Genomic DNA, 16,722 nt, shown 5'->3' on the forward strand with positions numbered 1-16,722 from the left:
GGTTTAAATAGGCCTCACAGAAACACAATTGCAGGTTGTTGCCTCATGGATGGAGACTTTCTAGGTTAATTTGAGAGTATTCTTGGTACTTGTCTGTAAATAACAATAATGAAAGGATGCTTCTTTCTTTTTTGAGTGGACTCTTCTTACTAGCGTTGCTCTTCCCAAAGTTAACACTGTTTAGTTTAACAAAGAAGCCAGGAGGTAAGAAGCTCAAGGATGGACTTCAGCTGAAGACTTCTTGCCTGATGTTTTCTGTTGCATGGTTGTTATCTTCCAAAGGCATTCACCTTATAGAGTCTCAAGCGATGTTTAGTCCTGATGAGTGTGGCTGTTTGGCTTGTATTTCTTGTATTTTTTTCCATATTTACCACTCACTGAGACATCTCCCTTGAGACTCTGAACAGTGTGAGCATTCAACAGTTTAAAGAACTGAAGTGTTTTGGATTCCGAGACACAGTTCATTAAAGACTGTGAGCCAGATTGGTATTTGTGGATTACATGCTGTTCTGAGTTTAAACATTATCACTACTGATTAGCCTGAGAATGGTCTAGCTGTGTCTTGTTTTAGAGCTGTTAGTGAAGGAGCTCCTGTAATTTCTGTTCAAATACTTCCCTTCACCAAACTGAGTGCACCTGCCCTCTGGTTAATGCTCTTGTTATTGAGGGCATAGCCTTTTCCAGGGCTTACCCTGTGGCTCCACTACTTCATCCTTAGCACTCTAGCACCTAATCATTTTGCATTTGTTGTTGTATTGAATTCTTTGGTGGATGTTGTTAGTTCTTCCAGCTCCTAAGAAGGAAAGAAGACTGTTGAGCAGTTTCATGCTCAGAACAGTGTAACTGACAAATGCGCCTCCTGCCTAGACCGACTCGGAATTGAGCAACAGGTACAAAGGAAAAACTGTCACCCTGAACATAAAGAATCTAACTGGTAGACATCTCTAAATCCTCCTGAAGGCAGAGACTTCTGTAAGATGAACGCAGGGATGATGTAGATGATTTGAAAAATCAAACCTTTTTGAACGAAGCCTGTGGTCTGAAAAGAGCATTGATTGCATCAGAACTAGGTAGCAATGACATGAGCTGATTTTATTTTCTACCCCGTGCATCCTGGCACATTCAGTTAGGGTAACTTCTCTACCATATTTTGTCTGTATTTATTGGCCTGAACTGACTGAAGGAATATTGTTTTCTCCTTCAGTGATTGTCTGATTTAAAACAATATTCCATGAGGTGCCAAAGACTCAACCTATTCCACTTTCTCTGATGCAGTCTAGATTCAGAAACCGCTATAAATTATCTTGTTTTTCCCTTCACGTCATTTGGAATAAAGAGAGAGCATCCTTAGACAAATCTCAGCTTGGTTTTCTTGCCATGGAAAATGTTCAGTTTCCAGTTAGTCTGATGGAACAGATCTGTCAGAACAGATGAGTAACAGCTTGCTTCTGTTTGCTGTACTGAGTTACTGAGCCTGAAGTCTATCATGAGCTTGGTAATACTGTGGTCTTTCCTCACCTCAGCAGCCCATGAAATTGTAGTGTAAGAAGGCACTATGAGGATGCCCTTTACTTTTTGGAGATTGATCCTCTGACCTTTCCTGACTGATATCAGTCCCAGTGTTAGCTTCATTTAAAACTGCCCATTGTTTTAATTACACTGATCACAAATTTTTGGAAGATGCATAGGAGGAGCATCACAGAGAACCTCTTCTGTGAAGCTACGACTCTGGAACAAAAGGTTTTAGAGAGATATTAAATACATGAAATATTTGAAGCAATGTGGTATCCCAAAATGTTACACTGTGCTTTATATCAGCAATAGAAAGCACTGAATCTACATCTCATCATGCAGTTCTAACAAGTGTAGAACAGGTTTTGTCCAGGAAAGATTATTCCCGGTTGGTACACTTCCAGTAATGAAAGAGGTCACACGCCTAACAGATCTCATGTGTTTTTTAGACAAAGTTGTTAGGTGTTTACCTCGTGGAAGAATGTCCTGAATTGTTTTACTGTTCATTCAGCAAGGAATTGTCAGTCTGATCATGTCATAGAGAATATGTATTAAGAGAATATGTCATAAATCCAGTGAAGAAATTACATCCTACATGACTTTCTGTCATTACTTCTTGTAGTGAAAATTCTGAACAAGCTCAGAAAAGCCAGACACAGCTGTCTTTTCCTCCAACATAATTTTCTTTTTTGCTATAGGTGAGATTAATACTTCAGTAGAAGTTTTGCCTCCTACACAGTCTTACTTTAGTTTTGTGGTTAAGGAAAAAAAAAAGAGAGGTAGGCCCTGTAAATCAAAGGTGGAAAGAAGAATATTTTAATTTGTTCCACCAAACATTGTCCTACCTTATTTCCCATCAGTAATACTGGAAGTTACCTAAATTATGTTAGTTATTTTGGGGAGGTGATTTTTTTCTCTCTTCTCTTCTTTATATTTGTCTGAAAGCCAACCTCTCACATAAACATTTACATTCCTATTTACATCAAAAATGAAAGAACCTGTTCACAGCATCTATTTTACACATATCCAAGACACTTTATTTAATCCTCTGTGACAATTAGAAATATGAGGGTACTCATTGTTTACTCACTCTATTGGATAGAAAATTTGTAGTTAATCTCTCGTATACATGAGTTTCTGGGATTATAAATATGAAGTAAAAAGCTCCAATACTGTACTCGTCTATATCTGAAGGATAAGAGGCTGATACATAATAAAATCCCTTAAAATTGTGAATGTCCACACTCTTTTCTCCTTGTTTGGTAGTTTTAACCAAGCTTAAAATAGTTTCAGCTTCAAAATTTTCTTTCTTTGTTCACAAAGTCATAGTTTTCCAAGGTTTTTCTTTGTGTTCTAATTTTAAAAGAGCACTTTATTTGTTGTGGCTGTTTTCTCTTCATCACTGGGTTAAAACTTGTTTCTTGTAGGTCTTCGTTGCCATCTAGTGGCCATAGTTATTCAAAGGACTTGGTTTAGAATAAAGCTGACATGAAAAATGTTATGAAAAAAGTTTGGGATTTTTTTTTTCTTGTGTTCTAGCCAGTAAGATAAATACAGAAGAGTACATGAGGAAGAAAGGTAAATGTGTGATGTTTGCTTTATGGTGTTATACCTACCTGGAATACAAGGGATTTGGTTTCTTTTTTACAAAGCGTTGCTCCTTTAATAAAAGGTTGATATTAATTTTTAATCTGTATAGTTTATTTATTGGAAATAGCTTTTAATTGTTAAGAAGAAAATTAGTGGGATACATTCATTAACACTCAAAGGATCTTGTATTGTCATTCGAGCATGGGAGTTCAGAAGCTGACTAGATATTTGGTGTGCTTTTTCTGGCAATCCTTGAATAAGTGCATCTGTTACTTGAAGTTTCTTCCCCCAAAAATTGTATTTACTAACCTTGGAGTTAGTTCATAATCCCCACAATCCACAGTTGAAAAGTATTGTTCATGGGTGTCCACTGTCATGTTTCCTCTATCTGGGATGGTAGAGTAGGCCTCCTAAACAGTACTTGGGCATGATCATTGCCCTTGCTTGACCTCTTGACAGTCTAATAAAGATGTGACTCTTTCTTATCCTCTTGCTTCCTTCTCACCCACATATGAGTGTATATGATATGTGTATATCTATATATTTTTTAAAAATGTGATCACAGTTGTCTACTGTAGAGATTTTCTTAGTGTAATGCTAAAGCTGTTATTTCTTGCTTTGTTTTGTTTTTCTGTTTTTCTAAAACATGCCAAAAGTTGCAGCAACCAGTAGATGAGCCTCAGAATAGGTTTTTAACAACAATTATGGTATATACATTTAGATGTGGGGTGATATAAGGCATATAAATTAGATTAGTCATATAGAAAGTAAATATTCACCTTGCTTTAATATGAATTTTTATGATATTGACTGCTGTCATTGCACTGTCTCCCTCACAAACATAAGTCCTCTTAAGATCATTTTTCCTTTAGAGTAGAGAAGCATTTGAGGGAAATTGATTCCTGTCATCTATGCTGTTTGTATTAAATGCAGTTGAAAAGTAGGAAATGTATTCCTGGTTTTGAGATCAAAAATTTGTAGTAGGAAGGGGAGGATTTAGTTGGTATATAACAGGAATTCATGTTGTTATTAAATATACCCTTACTGTATCACTCAACATTTTCATGAAGAAAGCTGGAACAGGGGTCAGGTGGCAGAAGATAAGAAGCAAAAGGCATAATAGCAAGCAAAAACGGGATACACAGTGTGTGCTGTTTGATAAGATTTATTACTGCTTACTTTTTCTATTCGTGGTGATTTTCAAATTTCAGAACTTCTTATGGCAGTAAAGACACAGTAGTCCATTCTAATGTCAGATAACTATAAATTTCAGCTTTATGATTCATGGCTGGGCTAGTGGAAGTATTCTCTTGTGCTGATACTGTGAAAGTGTTAAATTTTAATTTTGAGGTAGTTTATTATGTCGTTTCTCAAGTTGACAATTCCATCCCTTTTTTGTAAGGGTACGACATGTTTTCATTTCATATATTGAATTGGAAAGATATTCAGTGCAGCTAATGCTTGTTTTATTTTTTCTCTTTTGATCTGCATTTTAGAAAACCTTCAAGGCAAATGAAGGATGTGCATGTATCAACTTAAATGCACATCCTTCATTTGAAGTGTGAATGGGCTGAGGAACCTTTGGGTATACAGCAGTTTCTGTCTCAAGAATTTTCTCAAAAGCTGTGTGTAATCTCATAATGTATTTTTCATTTTCAGGTTCTTTTGTCCTCCTCCATGTGTGTATCTTATGGGCAGTGGATGGAAGAAAAAAAAAGAGCAAATGGAACGGGATGGTTGCACTGAGCAAGAGTCACAACCTTGCGCCTTCATTGGTATAGGAAACAGCGACCAAGAAATGCAGCAGCTGAACTTGGAAGGAAAGGTAGAAGAGTTGTAATAAATCACTCAGATTACTGCAAAGGATAATATAACTGTGCGGTGCACAATTCAAGGAATGCCCTTATTTATTTTTGATAACTTTGTTACATTGTAGCAGATATTACATAAGTAGTTTTAAAAAATCCTTCAAAAATATGTAGGACAATTTAATAGGTAGATTTGGTTCATGGGTTCATAGTAGGGTACTAACCTTTCATTTGTAGGTTATTGATTCAGAGTCAATAAACTGTTAGGTGATTTGGTACCCATCAGTGGTTAACGGAAGTAAGGTTTCTGGCCCAAACTCTGTGTCACTCTCCTCTGCATGAATGGATAATCTCATCGAGGAAGTATCTGAACAACATCTACTGCTGGAAGTGGTCTTTAAGTCCCTTTGCATAAAAATACAATTAAAATAGCATCTTAATAAATTTAGATTATTTTTTTACAGTGATATAAATTGCTACAAGATTTTTTTAAAGATATTTGTGATGACTTGAACAGTTGGAATAAAACTAGCAGCATGTGAGTGCTCATTTTAGCTGGTTATTTTATTAAGCAGTATTTTATAGCTATCTAGTATTACCATCACAGTCTACTCAGAAATGCTTCATATGGTGCTAAATAGGAAAAGAATAATAAGTTCTTTTTGAGATTATTTTTTTTTCTTTAAGCTTCTGTGGTCACTTAGCATAAACACTTAGCCAAAAGTAACTTTCTAGTGTTCCAAAACCCCAATCATCTCTCCTTTCAAGAAGAGTTTGCCTCAACATATTTTCTGCCCAGGCAGCCTCTTATGCATGCCCAGTGTACGGTCTGTATAGTTTTGCTCAAATGTTATTTTTAGTAGTGCTCTTAACCACTCAGAGATGGCTTTGACACAACTATAGTCTCTAATCATCTGTTTGCCAGTCCTAGTAAAGTTCTTCAGAAAGACACTAAAGTACTGAAGTTGGGTGCTAAAGTTCACAAAGCTAAACAGTCATCATAAAAGATATCCATATGGAAGAGATGGAAAAAGCGGTTTCTGATCGGTTTTAGAAACTATTGCATCAGTTTTCCTGTTTTGTTCATAATTAAATATACATAATTTCTTTAACTGGGTTGACTTGAAAGAAGAAACAACAGTATGTTTTCATCTACAGAATTATTGCACTGCCAAAACATTATACATATCAGACTCAGACAAGAGAAAGCACTTCATGTTATCGGTAAAAATGTTCTATGGCAATAGTGACGACATCGGTGTGTTCCTCAGTAAACGGATCAAAGTCATCTCCAAACCTTCTAAAAAGAAACAGTCACTGAAAAATGCAGACTGTAAGTATTTTACAGTTCTTTTTTTTACGTAGCAGTTTGTTTTGCCTCCTAATTTTTTCTTAATGTATCTTCAGATTTGACTACAAAGTAAATACAGTGAAATTTTCAGTTTCTATTTTTTCTAATGTATTTGAACTGTACACATCAGTGTATTTTGAAGTATTCCAATATAGATAGGTTACACTGTTGAGATTTATGCAGTCATGGTTAATTATTTAGTAACTATAAAGGGTCTACCAAAAAACCTTTGTTCTGAGGAGTGAATCCTTTTAGACCAACGACTAAAGAATGCTCTACCTCAGCTTTCAAAGCTGTTGTATTTCTTAAGATGCCACGATCTGGTGCTTAGGATGTTTTGATCAGTATCAAAGAGATAGCTTTCAGATTGTGATAAATAAGTAGCATCATGTTATCCCAACTGCACTTCATCACATCACAGCCATCTTCTTACTGTCTCATGCCATTTTCATGTTGGTTTTATTTTTAATATGTTTTGCATGGTTCCTTTTAATTAATTAGTTAAGAAATCTGCATGGTGATATTTCACCCAGATTTCTTTGCTTACCGTGTTTTTCAACTAAAGATATCTCTGGTGCTAATGTATAATTGGGAGCATTTTTGCTTTTCCTCCAAAGTTTTTGCCTGCATACCACTGGAGCACCTCAAGAGATACCCTTTTTTTTGTTTGTTTTTCTCTCTCTCTTCACTAGTGCTTTAAAAGGCTCTTCCATCTGTGTTGGGCTGGAACCCATTCACCTATGGAATGTGGATCTCGGGGCCGCTAGCTTGCCACATGACTAAAGGCAATCTGTTGCTGTGCAGTTCACACCCGTGGGCTCAGAGTATGCACTGTTGACTTTGTATTCAGACAGATAGTTGTGATGGACAGTGAACATGAATCAAGCATTCTTTGATAGTAAATATGAACCAAGTATAAGAAACATGCCTGTTTTGATGGCAGAATGCTAGTTGCTGATTTTTTTTGTAGGGGAGCAGACTTAGCATCTCTCTTAAATGATAAGTAAGTTCAGATCTGAGAAAATTTCAAGTTGCATGGTTACAATTTTACATAGTTATGTCTGTCTTCCAATTGATTGTGATTTAAAAGAATAATTTTTCTTGATATTTCAAATATATTTCAAATGATCGCTGAAAGTTGCCTAAGTACTTCACAAGGGCAAGCTAAAGCTTCTGCTCAGCTAATCAGTTGTTGGAGAACTATGAACGGGAGTTTTCAGCTGACAAGCACTGGCCCATTTGGCTAAGTGGCAGAATTCTGTGAACTAGCATGCCTTTGGAGAACAGCCACTTGTAATTTTATGATTATTTTTGGTCTGTCACAAATATAAATATTTTCTAAATTAACCAATAGTTGAGAATTATTTCTTGATTTCCAGTATTCCTCAGTTTATTTTACTGTATTTGTGACTTTTTGTTACTTTTCTATGTAATAATGAAGTAATTTTATAATCTCAAGTCTGTATGTGTTCCTTGCAGTATGTATTGCGTCAGGGACTAAAGTGGCACTATTTAATAGACTTCGATCCCAAACAGTTAGCACCAGATATTTGCACGTAGAAGGTGGTAATTTCCATGCCAGTTCACAACAGTGGGGAGCATTTTACATTCACCTCTGTAAGTAAAAATGAAGAAATGTATTTTTTCACCTCCCTTCCTTCATCCCCACAAAGTAAAAGTCCTGCATTTTTTTCCTCCATATTAATTGCCCATATGCAGATATGTTTTGTTACTGAGTGTATATTTGATGTAATAGTATGATGTTAAATGTTCCTCCTATTAAGGAAAACAGTGATTAAAACAAATATTGTCAAAATTTCTGTTTCATGCAGTGGATGATGATGAATCAGAAGGAGAAGAATTCACAGTAAGAGATGGCTACATTCATTATGGGCAGACTGTCAAACTTGTATGCTCAGTTACTGGCATGGCACTCCCAAGACTGGTACAGTTTAATTTCTCTAATGCTGTAATTAATTAGTAGAAAGCTACTTAGTGTAATTGCATAGTTGGGTTTGCATTGTTTATGATTTTTGGCTTTGCTTGTTTCCTTTTGGTAATACATGTTTTATATGGAAAAAGTTCATTCATTTTAATCAGTGTATTTTTATATCTGCAGATTAATTCTGTAAGCAAAGAACAGCTTGTAAAATAAGCATAGAGAATTTTTCAGAATTCAAACCTGCCAAAGTAGGTTAATCTGCAAGCTGTCCTTAAGAAAATGTCTATTTTAAACACAGTAATCTAGGTCCTAATGTAGCAAAATACTCTAAATATTGATACCTAATAGATTACTAAAGTCTTTGCAGCCAGTAGGACTATTCTGTGTTTTGAGTTCAGCACAGCCTTAATCTGAATCTAAAAGCAGTTCTGTATACTTCTAAGGATACGTAATTACACCAATATCAGCTTGGAAAAGCATTTTTGACATTTATTAATAGTGTCTGTTTTAAATGTGGAACATTGGAAATGACTTTGGAATAACGTGGGTTTTTTTTAGACAATTTCAGCCCTTGTCTTTGTCACAGATACAAAATTGTTTATAACCAGTTAAGGTTTGTGAACAACAACAACAAAAAAGTTATTGCTGGATGCACAGTAATGGTTTTTATAAATAAATTTAATTATAGATTTTTTTTTCTCCTGTTTTATTCACTTAATACCAGCCTAAGTGGAATTTTATGTGACTGATAATAAACAAGGCTTCATTCATATGAGATCTTCTGTGAAATTGTGGTTTGTCAGCCCATTATGAATTTCATACGAGACTTTGCTAATTTAACTTAACTAGAAACAATTTTTAGAATGTGTCAATGTAAAACCAGTCTCCCCTGCAGGCAGGTTTTTGTTATTCTTCCCAGACTTATTCTACTAGGACTGCAGTGAGATGCTCTCCAAATATCAAACTTAACTAAAAAAGAAGATGGCCTGCTTAGAGTAAATGGTATAAAATGATGATTTAAATAGGTCTTTTTAAAAAAAAAAAAATCACATTATTTGACAAAAATCCAGACCTGGTTGGTATTGTTGTGGTTCGGTGCTCATGAAATTCAGTAAGAGGATCTCACTTCATTTGTGGGCTTCGTGTTAATATTTTCTTATTGCCACAAGGAGATGGCATCATTTATGATTCCAGAAACCATATTTGTAGGTAGAAACAGATTAAAACAAACTAAGCTAAAGGTTCCTGTTTTGTTTGCTATTGGAAACGTTTGTCATGCTGCCTTATAAGATTGATTGAAGGTGATGCAATTAAAAGGTAACTTGCAGACATTTTATAGGTTAATGCAAAGAACTTTGAAGAAACAAGTTAACTTATATTGCTACTAATGCCATTTATTATCGTTAGAAATCCCAGAGGACATGGTTGGCTTTCTGATTGTGGGCTTAGAAATCTTCAAGCACTTTGGCTGCTGCGTCTGCTGATGTTGCATAAAATGAAGTATTAAACTTTTTTCTAGAAATTGAGTTAAAATCCCAAGCTACAGATTTCCACTGTCTGTAAGGGAATAACTTTTTTAATTTTTAAAAATAGTATAACAGCTCTGAATTAAGTCAGCAGATATTTTTTTCACTGAACTGCCAGATGTAAGAAACATTTGTTCTTTTCAGTTGTCTTCAAGTAATATTTAATGACCAACTGTCGTTAAGATATGCTGATTGATGTGTTTGCAGAACTGTACTTAAGGACATCTCAATACCTTTAAGTAGATCCTTATTTTCAACTGTTCTCATTCAGGAACCAACCTGCCACAGAATGTTATTGATGCTGTCAGTGGCAGAAGCTTCTGCACAAGACTATTAATACTTGACCTACTGCTCTTTTGTACCAGGAAATAGAACAAAAGTAGATTTTGCTGAAGCTTCAAGTTTTTTCCCCACTTTTACAGCAAAAAAAGATAAAATACATATGCATGCAGCACAGTAAAGCTGTAGTACTGAGCGTCAATATTATGTTCTTGTTTCAAAAGCATTGAGAATTATGAACCAAATGTTGGTATTATAACAGGAGGCATGGAAATTTAAAAGAGACCTTTCACTTTCTTTACTGCCAGTACGTATGTAATCTTCAATGTAATGAAGAAATTGTCCTGAATATATATGTACAATTTTCATTCACAGATAATCCGAAAAGTAGATAAACAAACAGCATTACTGGATGCAGATGATCCAGTATCGCAGCTCCATAAATGTGCATTTTACCTTAAAGACACTGAGAGAATGTATTTGTGCCTTTCCCAGGAGAGAATAATCCAATTTCAAGTGAGTTGTTTAAAACTATTTCAGTAGATGAGAGGCATGGTTATGAAGTTTTCAGAAATATTCTCAAAATATGTATGAATGCGAGTTTTGCGGTTGGTTTTGAATGCAAGTCTAATACTTTGTTTTGAAGAGACAGAGGATGGAAAGCAAGAAGCTTTATCTGTCCCTTTCCAAATCTGTTTTTCTTTCCTCATATCCTTCTTCCATGTCTTTCTAGACAATGAATTCTGTTTTCTCCAATGGAAGAAATGGAAACATGCTAGGAACTTGTGCATGCAATCACGATACTGTAGCTTAACATGTTGACATACGACAGTGGAGTTGCACCACTTGTGTGTCCATTTCTAGAATAAATCATCATGAGTTTTTGCGAGTGATTCCTAGTTCCAGCTCCTTGATGATTTTTGTTGCCCATTCTGTACCTTCTCTTATTCACCATGGCTTTCTTAGACAGGGAGACCAGACCTGTGCACAATATTCCAGAATTAGACAAAGGATTTACAGTGGCAAAGTAGTATCTTATACCTTCTTCTCAATATTTTTTTCTGATGGTGTCCAGTGTTGTGCAAGTCACTGCTTGCAACTGCCGTTGCACATTGAGCTGGTGATTTCAGAAAACTGTCAGTGGTTACTCTAGGAGCCTGAGTTGTAACTATCACTTCCAAGTTCAGTATTTTATGGGCGTCATTTACAGAATTTTTCTTTAGAAACCTAATTTTTAGCTAAATTGAACCTTATTTCCACTCTTTTGCCCTCTTTGTTCATTTTGATGTCCTTCTGGACGTCAAATCCTTGCAATTCTAACAGCATATAACTACCTGAAAAACAGGATTGTGCAAAAGTTTGAAGATTGGGTTTTACCGGCACACTGGTGAGGACGTTGAATAAAACTGATCGCAACACCACACTTGAGCAGACTGCACTGTTGGGTTTTGTGCATTTGAAAGGAGAATTACCATTAAGTTCTACGTTTTAAAAAACACAACTTTTTCTAATCCATTCTAATTTCATTTCTTTAATATTTTTTGATATAGAGCTTTCCTGAGGTTTTGGGAGGGGCCATGGGTTAGTGGTGTTTGGTTGTTTGATTTTTTTAAAACCCAAACATATTTCTTGGATTCCTGTTGTCTCTGTCCTTGTTTTTATCAGTGCTTGGGGAGTTCTGTCCTTTATCCATTAATGTTATGCAATTGTGTGTTTCCCATCCTGTCTCCATGTGAAGTCAGTCAATACATGAGGTACTCATCATGGTGGTAAGGCCACCTGTTGAGAAAGTTTACTTACAAAATGAAAGTGTGGGACAGGAAGTGCCTGGAGATAAACTGCTGTATTTGGAAGTGACAAGGAGGAATGCTTCTCTAGAAAAGGAGTGATAATCTTTCAAGGATTTCTGTGACAGAAGGAGTAATGTGTCCTGAAATGATTCTTGACATAGTAGGACTTTCAGAACAAATTCTGTCGTGCTTGCTTTCCACTTTGTGGCAGGGGTTTAGCAGATCTAGAGAAGCTAGTCAAGGATCTTGTATGGGGTCATTAATTTTTGATATTGATGGTTTTATTTTTCATGAGTTTGAAGTACATCAGTCCATGCTAACAGGTATTGTAGTCAACCTGTAGGAAAAATGTCATGCACCAAAATAGTGTACAACAGTTCCTCTTTTGAAGTTGGACTAGTAATTTAGAAGTTCCATATGTTTCTAATAAAAATACCAGTTACGTCTTGAGCTTGGAAAGATCTGTAGTTACTATCCTTGCCACATAGTTCCCTTGCAAGCTGTTTTCAGTGCTTTTTTACATATCAGAATGAAGAGTCCACATGAGAATGCAGCTTTGATCTTAACTTACTTTCGTCTGAACTGATAAACACGTGCTAATTGAAGTTTAGCTAGCAGTTTTGAAGAGTGAAGGTTATAGTTATATACCTAAATATCCTTAAAACTTAATGAAAGAAAACAGAATTTAGGTATTAAAATTAGAATTTTTGTGCCCCATTTTTTTCTGTGCCTTGTGTTTAACCTACACACAATTTCCTTATTTGTTACTAGATGATGCAATTGTTCAGAGAGCCTTTTGTTGCCATAAAAATAGTTGTCTGTGTTTTCTATGTATATATGTACGTATACTTATTTAGTAATTTTTACAAGGAAACAGTGAAAGTTTCTGATTAATTTGCAAGGTTGTCACATTAGCTTCTCTCCCATGTCTTTGCACAAACACTTAAATACAAGCTTGTGTTTTCCATCATTTTGTGGATGGTAAAGAACTCTTAAAAAGGAGAAAAAAAAGAAAAAAAAAAAAAAGTCTTGGCCAGATGTAAATCATAACTAATGAAAAGTTTTCCACTTCAGTCTGTAGCTGTTTTAGTCACTTTGAATTAATAAAACAAGATCTGTTTTAAAGCAGTTAATTCTATTTGCCGTACTTTGATTAATGACTATTGAAGCTGAACTAAAATAAAACCCAATAATAAAAAAAAAGGTTGGAGAGGTGACAGTATCATAGGTGAGAGTTTACGGTGTCCTCACAGGTTTTAGTTTTTTACTAGTTTTGCTGAAATGTATATGACTGTTTCTTTAGGTCATTTTGTTAGAGGAAAAACATAAGGAAATGTGTTTTTGAAATAATAGACATTGTTACTGGCTGAGTTGGTTTTAGCTCTGAAACTTAGCAAACAAGTCTACAGGTCAGATTTAAAATTTTCCTTCTTCCTAAGGCCACTCCATGCCCAAAAGAACCAAATAAAGAAATGATTAATGATGGAGCTTCTTGGACAATCATTAGTACAGATAAAGCGGAATACACATTTTATGAGGGGATGGGACCGGTCCATGCTCCAGTGACACCTGTGCCTGTTGTAGAAAGTCTTCAAGTAAGTTTGGTTTTTTTAATAAACTCTTTTATGTGAGATTGTTTTTGTCATACTGATTTAACCTTCATGGTATCTTTGTGAAATGGTGTAGGAAGACAATCTTACTAGCTTTATAAATAGGAATGTTATATTACTTCATGTTGAAATAATTTCTTACGTACGTTTCAGAATACATGAGCTTATCCATCACAAGAATAATATAATATTGTTCTATACCTTAAGAATTTTATTTCTTAAAATACTATGATAGTAATATCCTTAGGACTTCTACTTCTGTTTGATTATTTAGAAATCAGTTTTGGCTCTTAAAACAGCCAATTATAGATCAAAGAAAGACAGAAACCTTCTTAAGAAGATCAGCATTCTGCTGTGGAAAAACTTGGAGCTCTTCTAACACATTCTCTGAAAGAATCTTTGTTCTTTGTTTACCAAGCCTTGTTGTTTTCTATTCTAAGTGGCCACTATCAAAAAGATAGAAGTTCCTTCAGGATATCAAATTAATTGGCAGTATCGTTTAGATGTGTTCAGTTTAGCTGTGTAGGTGTGTGTGTTTGTTTTATCCAGCTGATACAAACAGCACTGTTTACAGTTCTTGTACGCATGTGAAGATTTTTTTTTCTGAGAGGGGAATGTTTTATTAATATATGTGTGTGTTTTGGTGGATTTTCTTCCTTTTTTCTATTCACTCCCTTTCCAGTTGAATGGTGGTGGGGATGTAGCAATGTTGGAACTTACAGGACAGAACTTCACTCCAAATTTACGTGTCTGGTTTGGGGATGTAGAAGCTGAAACCATGTACAGGTACACTACTTTTATGGTGATTACATTTTACTGGATGTTCTGAACTCATAATGTGTTTGATACTCATGTGTATACATTCAAGTACATGCTTTTTGCCCTGCAGAAAGGGATCTAGGAGTGGTGGTTGACAGTAGGCTCAGTATGAGTCGGCAGTGTGCTCTGTCAGCCAAGAGGCCAAACTGTATCCAGCCGGTCAAAAGAGGTGATTGGACTGCTGTATTTAGCATTGGTGCAGCTTCACCTTGACTACTGTGTGCAGTTCTGGGGCCCCACAATTTAAGACAGATATGAAGGTACTTGAACGTGTCCAGAGGAAGGGCTGGAAGGAATGCCTTTGAATTTGTCTAGTTTGGAGGTGACTGAGGGATGACCTCATTGCTCTATACAGCTTCCTGAGGAGGGGAAGTGCAGAGGGAGGTGCTGAGCTCTTCTCCCTCTTATTGGGTGCCAGGACACATGGGAATGGTTCAAAGCAGCACCAGGGGAGGTTCAGAATGGAAATTAGGAAGCATTTCTTCACCAAAAGGGCAATCAAACACTGGCACAGGCTTCCTGGTGAGGAGGTTGATGCCCCAAGCCTGTCAGTGTTTAAGAAACATTTGGGCAATGCACTTAATGTGCTTTAACTTTTGGTCAGCCCTGGAGTGGTCAGGCCGTTGGACTAGATGATCATTATCCATCCCTTCCAACTGAAATGTTCTGTTCGATTATATTCTTTAAGCTTAAGTTTTACTATGCTGAGTTGTCTCTCCTGTTTTTCAGATGCGCAGAGAGCATGCTATGCGTTGTTCCAGACATTTCTGCATTTCGAGAGGGTTGGAGGTGGGTCCGTCAGCCAGTCCAGGTTCCAGTAACTTTGGTCCGTAATGATGGCATAATTTACTCCACCAGCCTTACCTTTACATACACACCGGAACCAGGGCCACGACCACACTGCAGTGCTGCTGGAGCAATCCTCAGAGCCAACTCAAGCCTCATGGCTTCCAGTGAAACAAATACAAACAGCGAGGGAAGTTACACAAATGTCAGCACAAATCCAACCAATGTCACATCATCTACAGCAACTGTAGTTTCCTAACTACTGTTGTTTGTCTGGACTTTAACTGACTTTTAAGTGCTACATTCAAGAGAACTGAACAATTTTTGTGGTTTCATGGGAAAACACCTTTCCATTTTAGGTGATATTATTTGAACCTTGTTACCTGCAAGTGCTGACCTTAAATATAGAAGCCACAATAAAAAAACAAAAAAACAACAAAAAAAACCCCCAAACATCCGAAACATAAGAACTTTATTGAAAATCTATTTTTCAGCTGTTTTTTTTTTAATGGGCAAGAAACAAAAAATGTGGCTGGGATACATGTTGAGCAAACTAGAAAACATGAACACAACATAGTTTTTATGGACCAAGGAACTTGTATAAGCTTTAGTATAAAAGGTACATTTTCACCATACCTTTTTTGTATCACAACATATAGTACACTTTTGTTACCAAATAGTTTATATTTTTTTTTCCTCTGAGCTTTTGCTCTGAAGTATATTCAGGTTCCAAGCCTGACCATGCTTGTATAATCTAATTACCATACTCTTCCAGTTTTAAAAAAATATATATATTTTTGGTCTGTGGCTGGAACTGTTCCTTTTTTTAAACTGAAGTCTTGTGACTTTTTATGAACTGAAATTGTTTTTATTTCAGCAAGTAGAACCTTGTAAAGGCCAGCATATTTTTTTTAAGATTATATGAAGTCTGTGCAAAAGCTTTAAAAAATGCCTCTGCCTTGCCTGCAATACATGCAATGTATGTTAACTTTAGTGCTCTGTTTTCAGTCATTGTTAATAGTTATTTCTGTTTTCCTTTTTAAAATATGTATTTATAGTGATAATTCATGAGGTTCTAACATTACATGAGTGTTTTTTGTAAAAAAGTGGCATCTCATGCAGTCATGTTAATGATTGTTCATGTCACAGGCATACGTTGGTGTTTTTGAAGGGTTGTTACTGGGTTACTCCCCCTCTTCCCCTCTTCCTTGTTCAGTCATATTGCATCTGAAAATGTTTCAGGATCTGTTCAGGTTTTTCTAATCTTGTACATAATTTGTATTAAGTGTAAGTTAAATGTTTTATTTTGAAAGTGGAATGTTCCCAATAACTTCATTTGGCGGCATGTCTTCTGTCTTGTTGGCATGTGACTAAAATACCATGAGAAGTATGTGCTACAAATGGGATTGGTAGGTGATGCCCTTCGTCACTTGAGAATCACAGCAAGCATGTTTTTCTACATACTGTTCAGTAAATTAGGCCAGACTTACTTTGGTGTAACACTTGTACCGAGAAAGTACTTTCATTGTGAAGTGATCATACCATAATAACTAGAAGTAAATTTTGTTACTTAGAAATGGGCAAATAGGAAATCATAAAAGCACTATGAAGATGTCAACTCCTCCCATCCTTATTTCCTGTGGGTTTCTCTTTCCCTGCCAACAGCTTGTGCAACATTCAAGTCTTCTCTCCATCATAAATTCAAGGCT

General features: G+C 35.9%; 1 protein-coding gene across 2 annotated transcripts in view; it reads left to right on the forward strand.

Annotated features, from left to right (window-relative positions):
- The window catches only part of RBPJ (recombination signal binding protein for immunoglobulin kappa J region), a 36,350-nt gene extending 20,817 nt beyond the window's left edge, over nucleotides 1-15,533 (forward strand). Inside the window, exons 5-12 of one of the 2 annotated variants that reach the window (XM_026847061.1) lie at nucleotides 4,762-4,927; nucleotides 6,069-6,243; nucleotides 7,741-7,878; nucleotides 8,094-8,206; nucleotides 10,384-10,524; nucleotides 13,238-13,393; nucleotides 14,091-14,194; nucleotides 14,957-15,533. In XM_026847061.1, the coding sequence (XP_026702862.1) occupies nucleotides 4,762-4,927; nucleotides 6,069-6,243; nucleotides 7,741-7,878; nucleotides 8,094-8,206; nucleotides 10,384-10,524; nucleotides 13,238-13,393; nucleotides 14,091-14,194; nucleotides 14,957-15,272 (1,309 nt within the window). In that variant the 3' untranslated portion in view covers nucleotides 15,273-15,533. The remainder of the gene's footprint in view (nucleotides 1-4,761; nucleotides 4,928-6,068; nucleotides 6,244-7,740; nucleotides 7,879-8,093; nucleotides 8,207-10,383; nucleotides 10,525-13,237; nucleotides 13,394-14,090; nucleotides 14,195-14,956) is intronic. The other variant, XM_026847062.1, reaches the window with a different exon arrangement.
- Nucleotides 15,534-16,722: the final 1,189 nt, after the last annotated feature.

This window comes from Athene cunicularia (genome assembly GCF_003259725.1).
Source record: "Athene cunicularia isolate RWA chromosome 4 unlocalized genomic scaffold, athCun1 chr4_part1, whole genome shotgun sequence".
NCBI classification, from domain to species: Eukaryota; Metazoa; Chordata; class Aves; order Strigiformes; family Strigidae; genus Athene; species Athene cunicularia.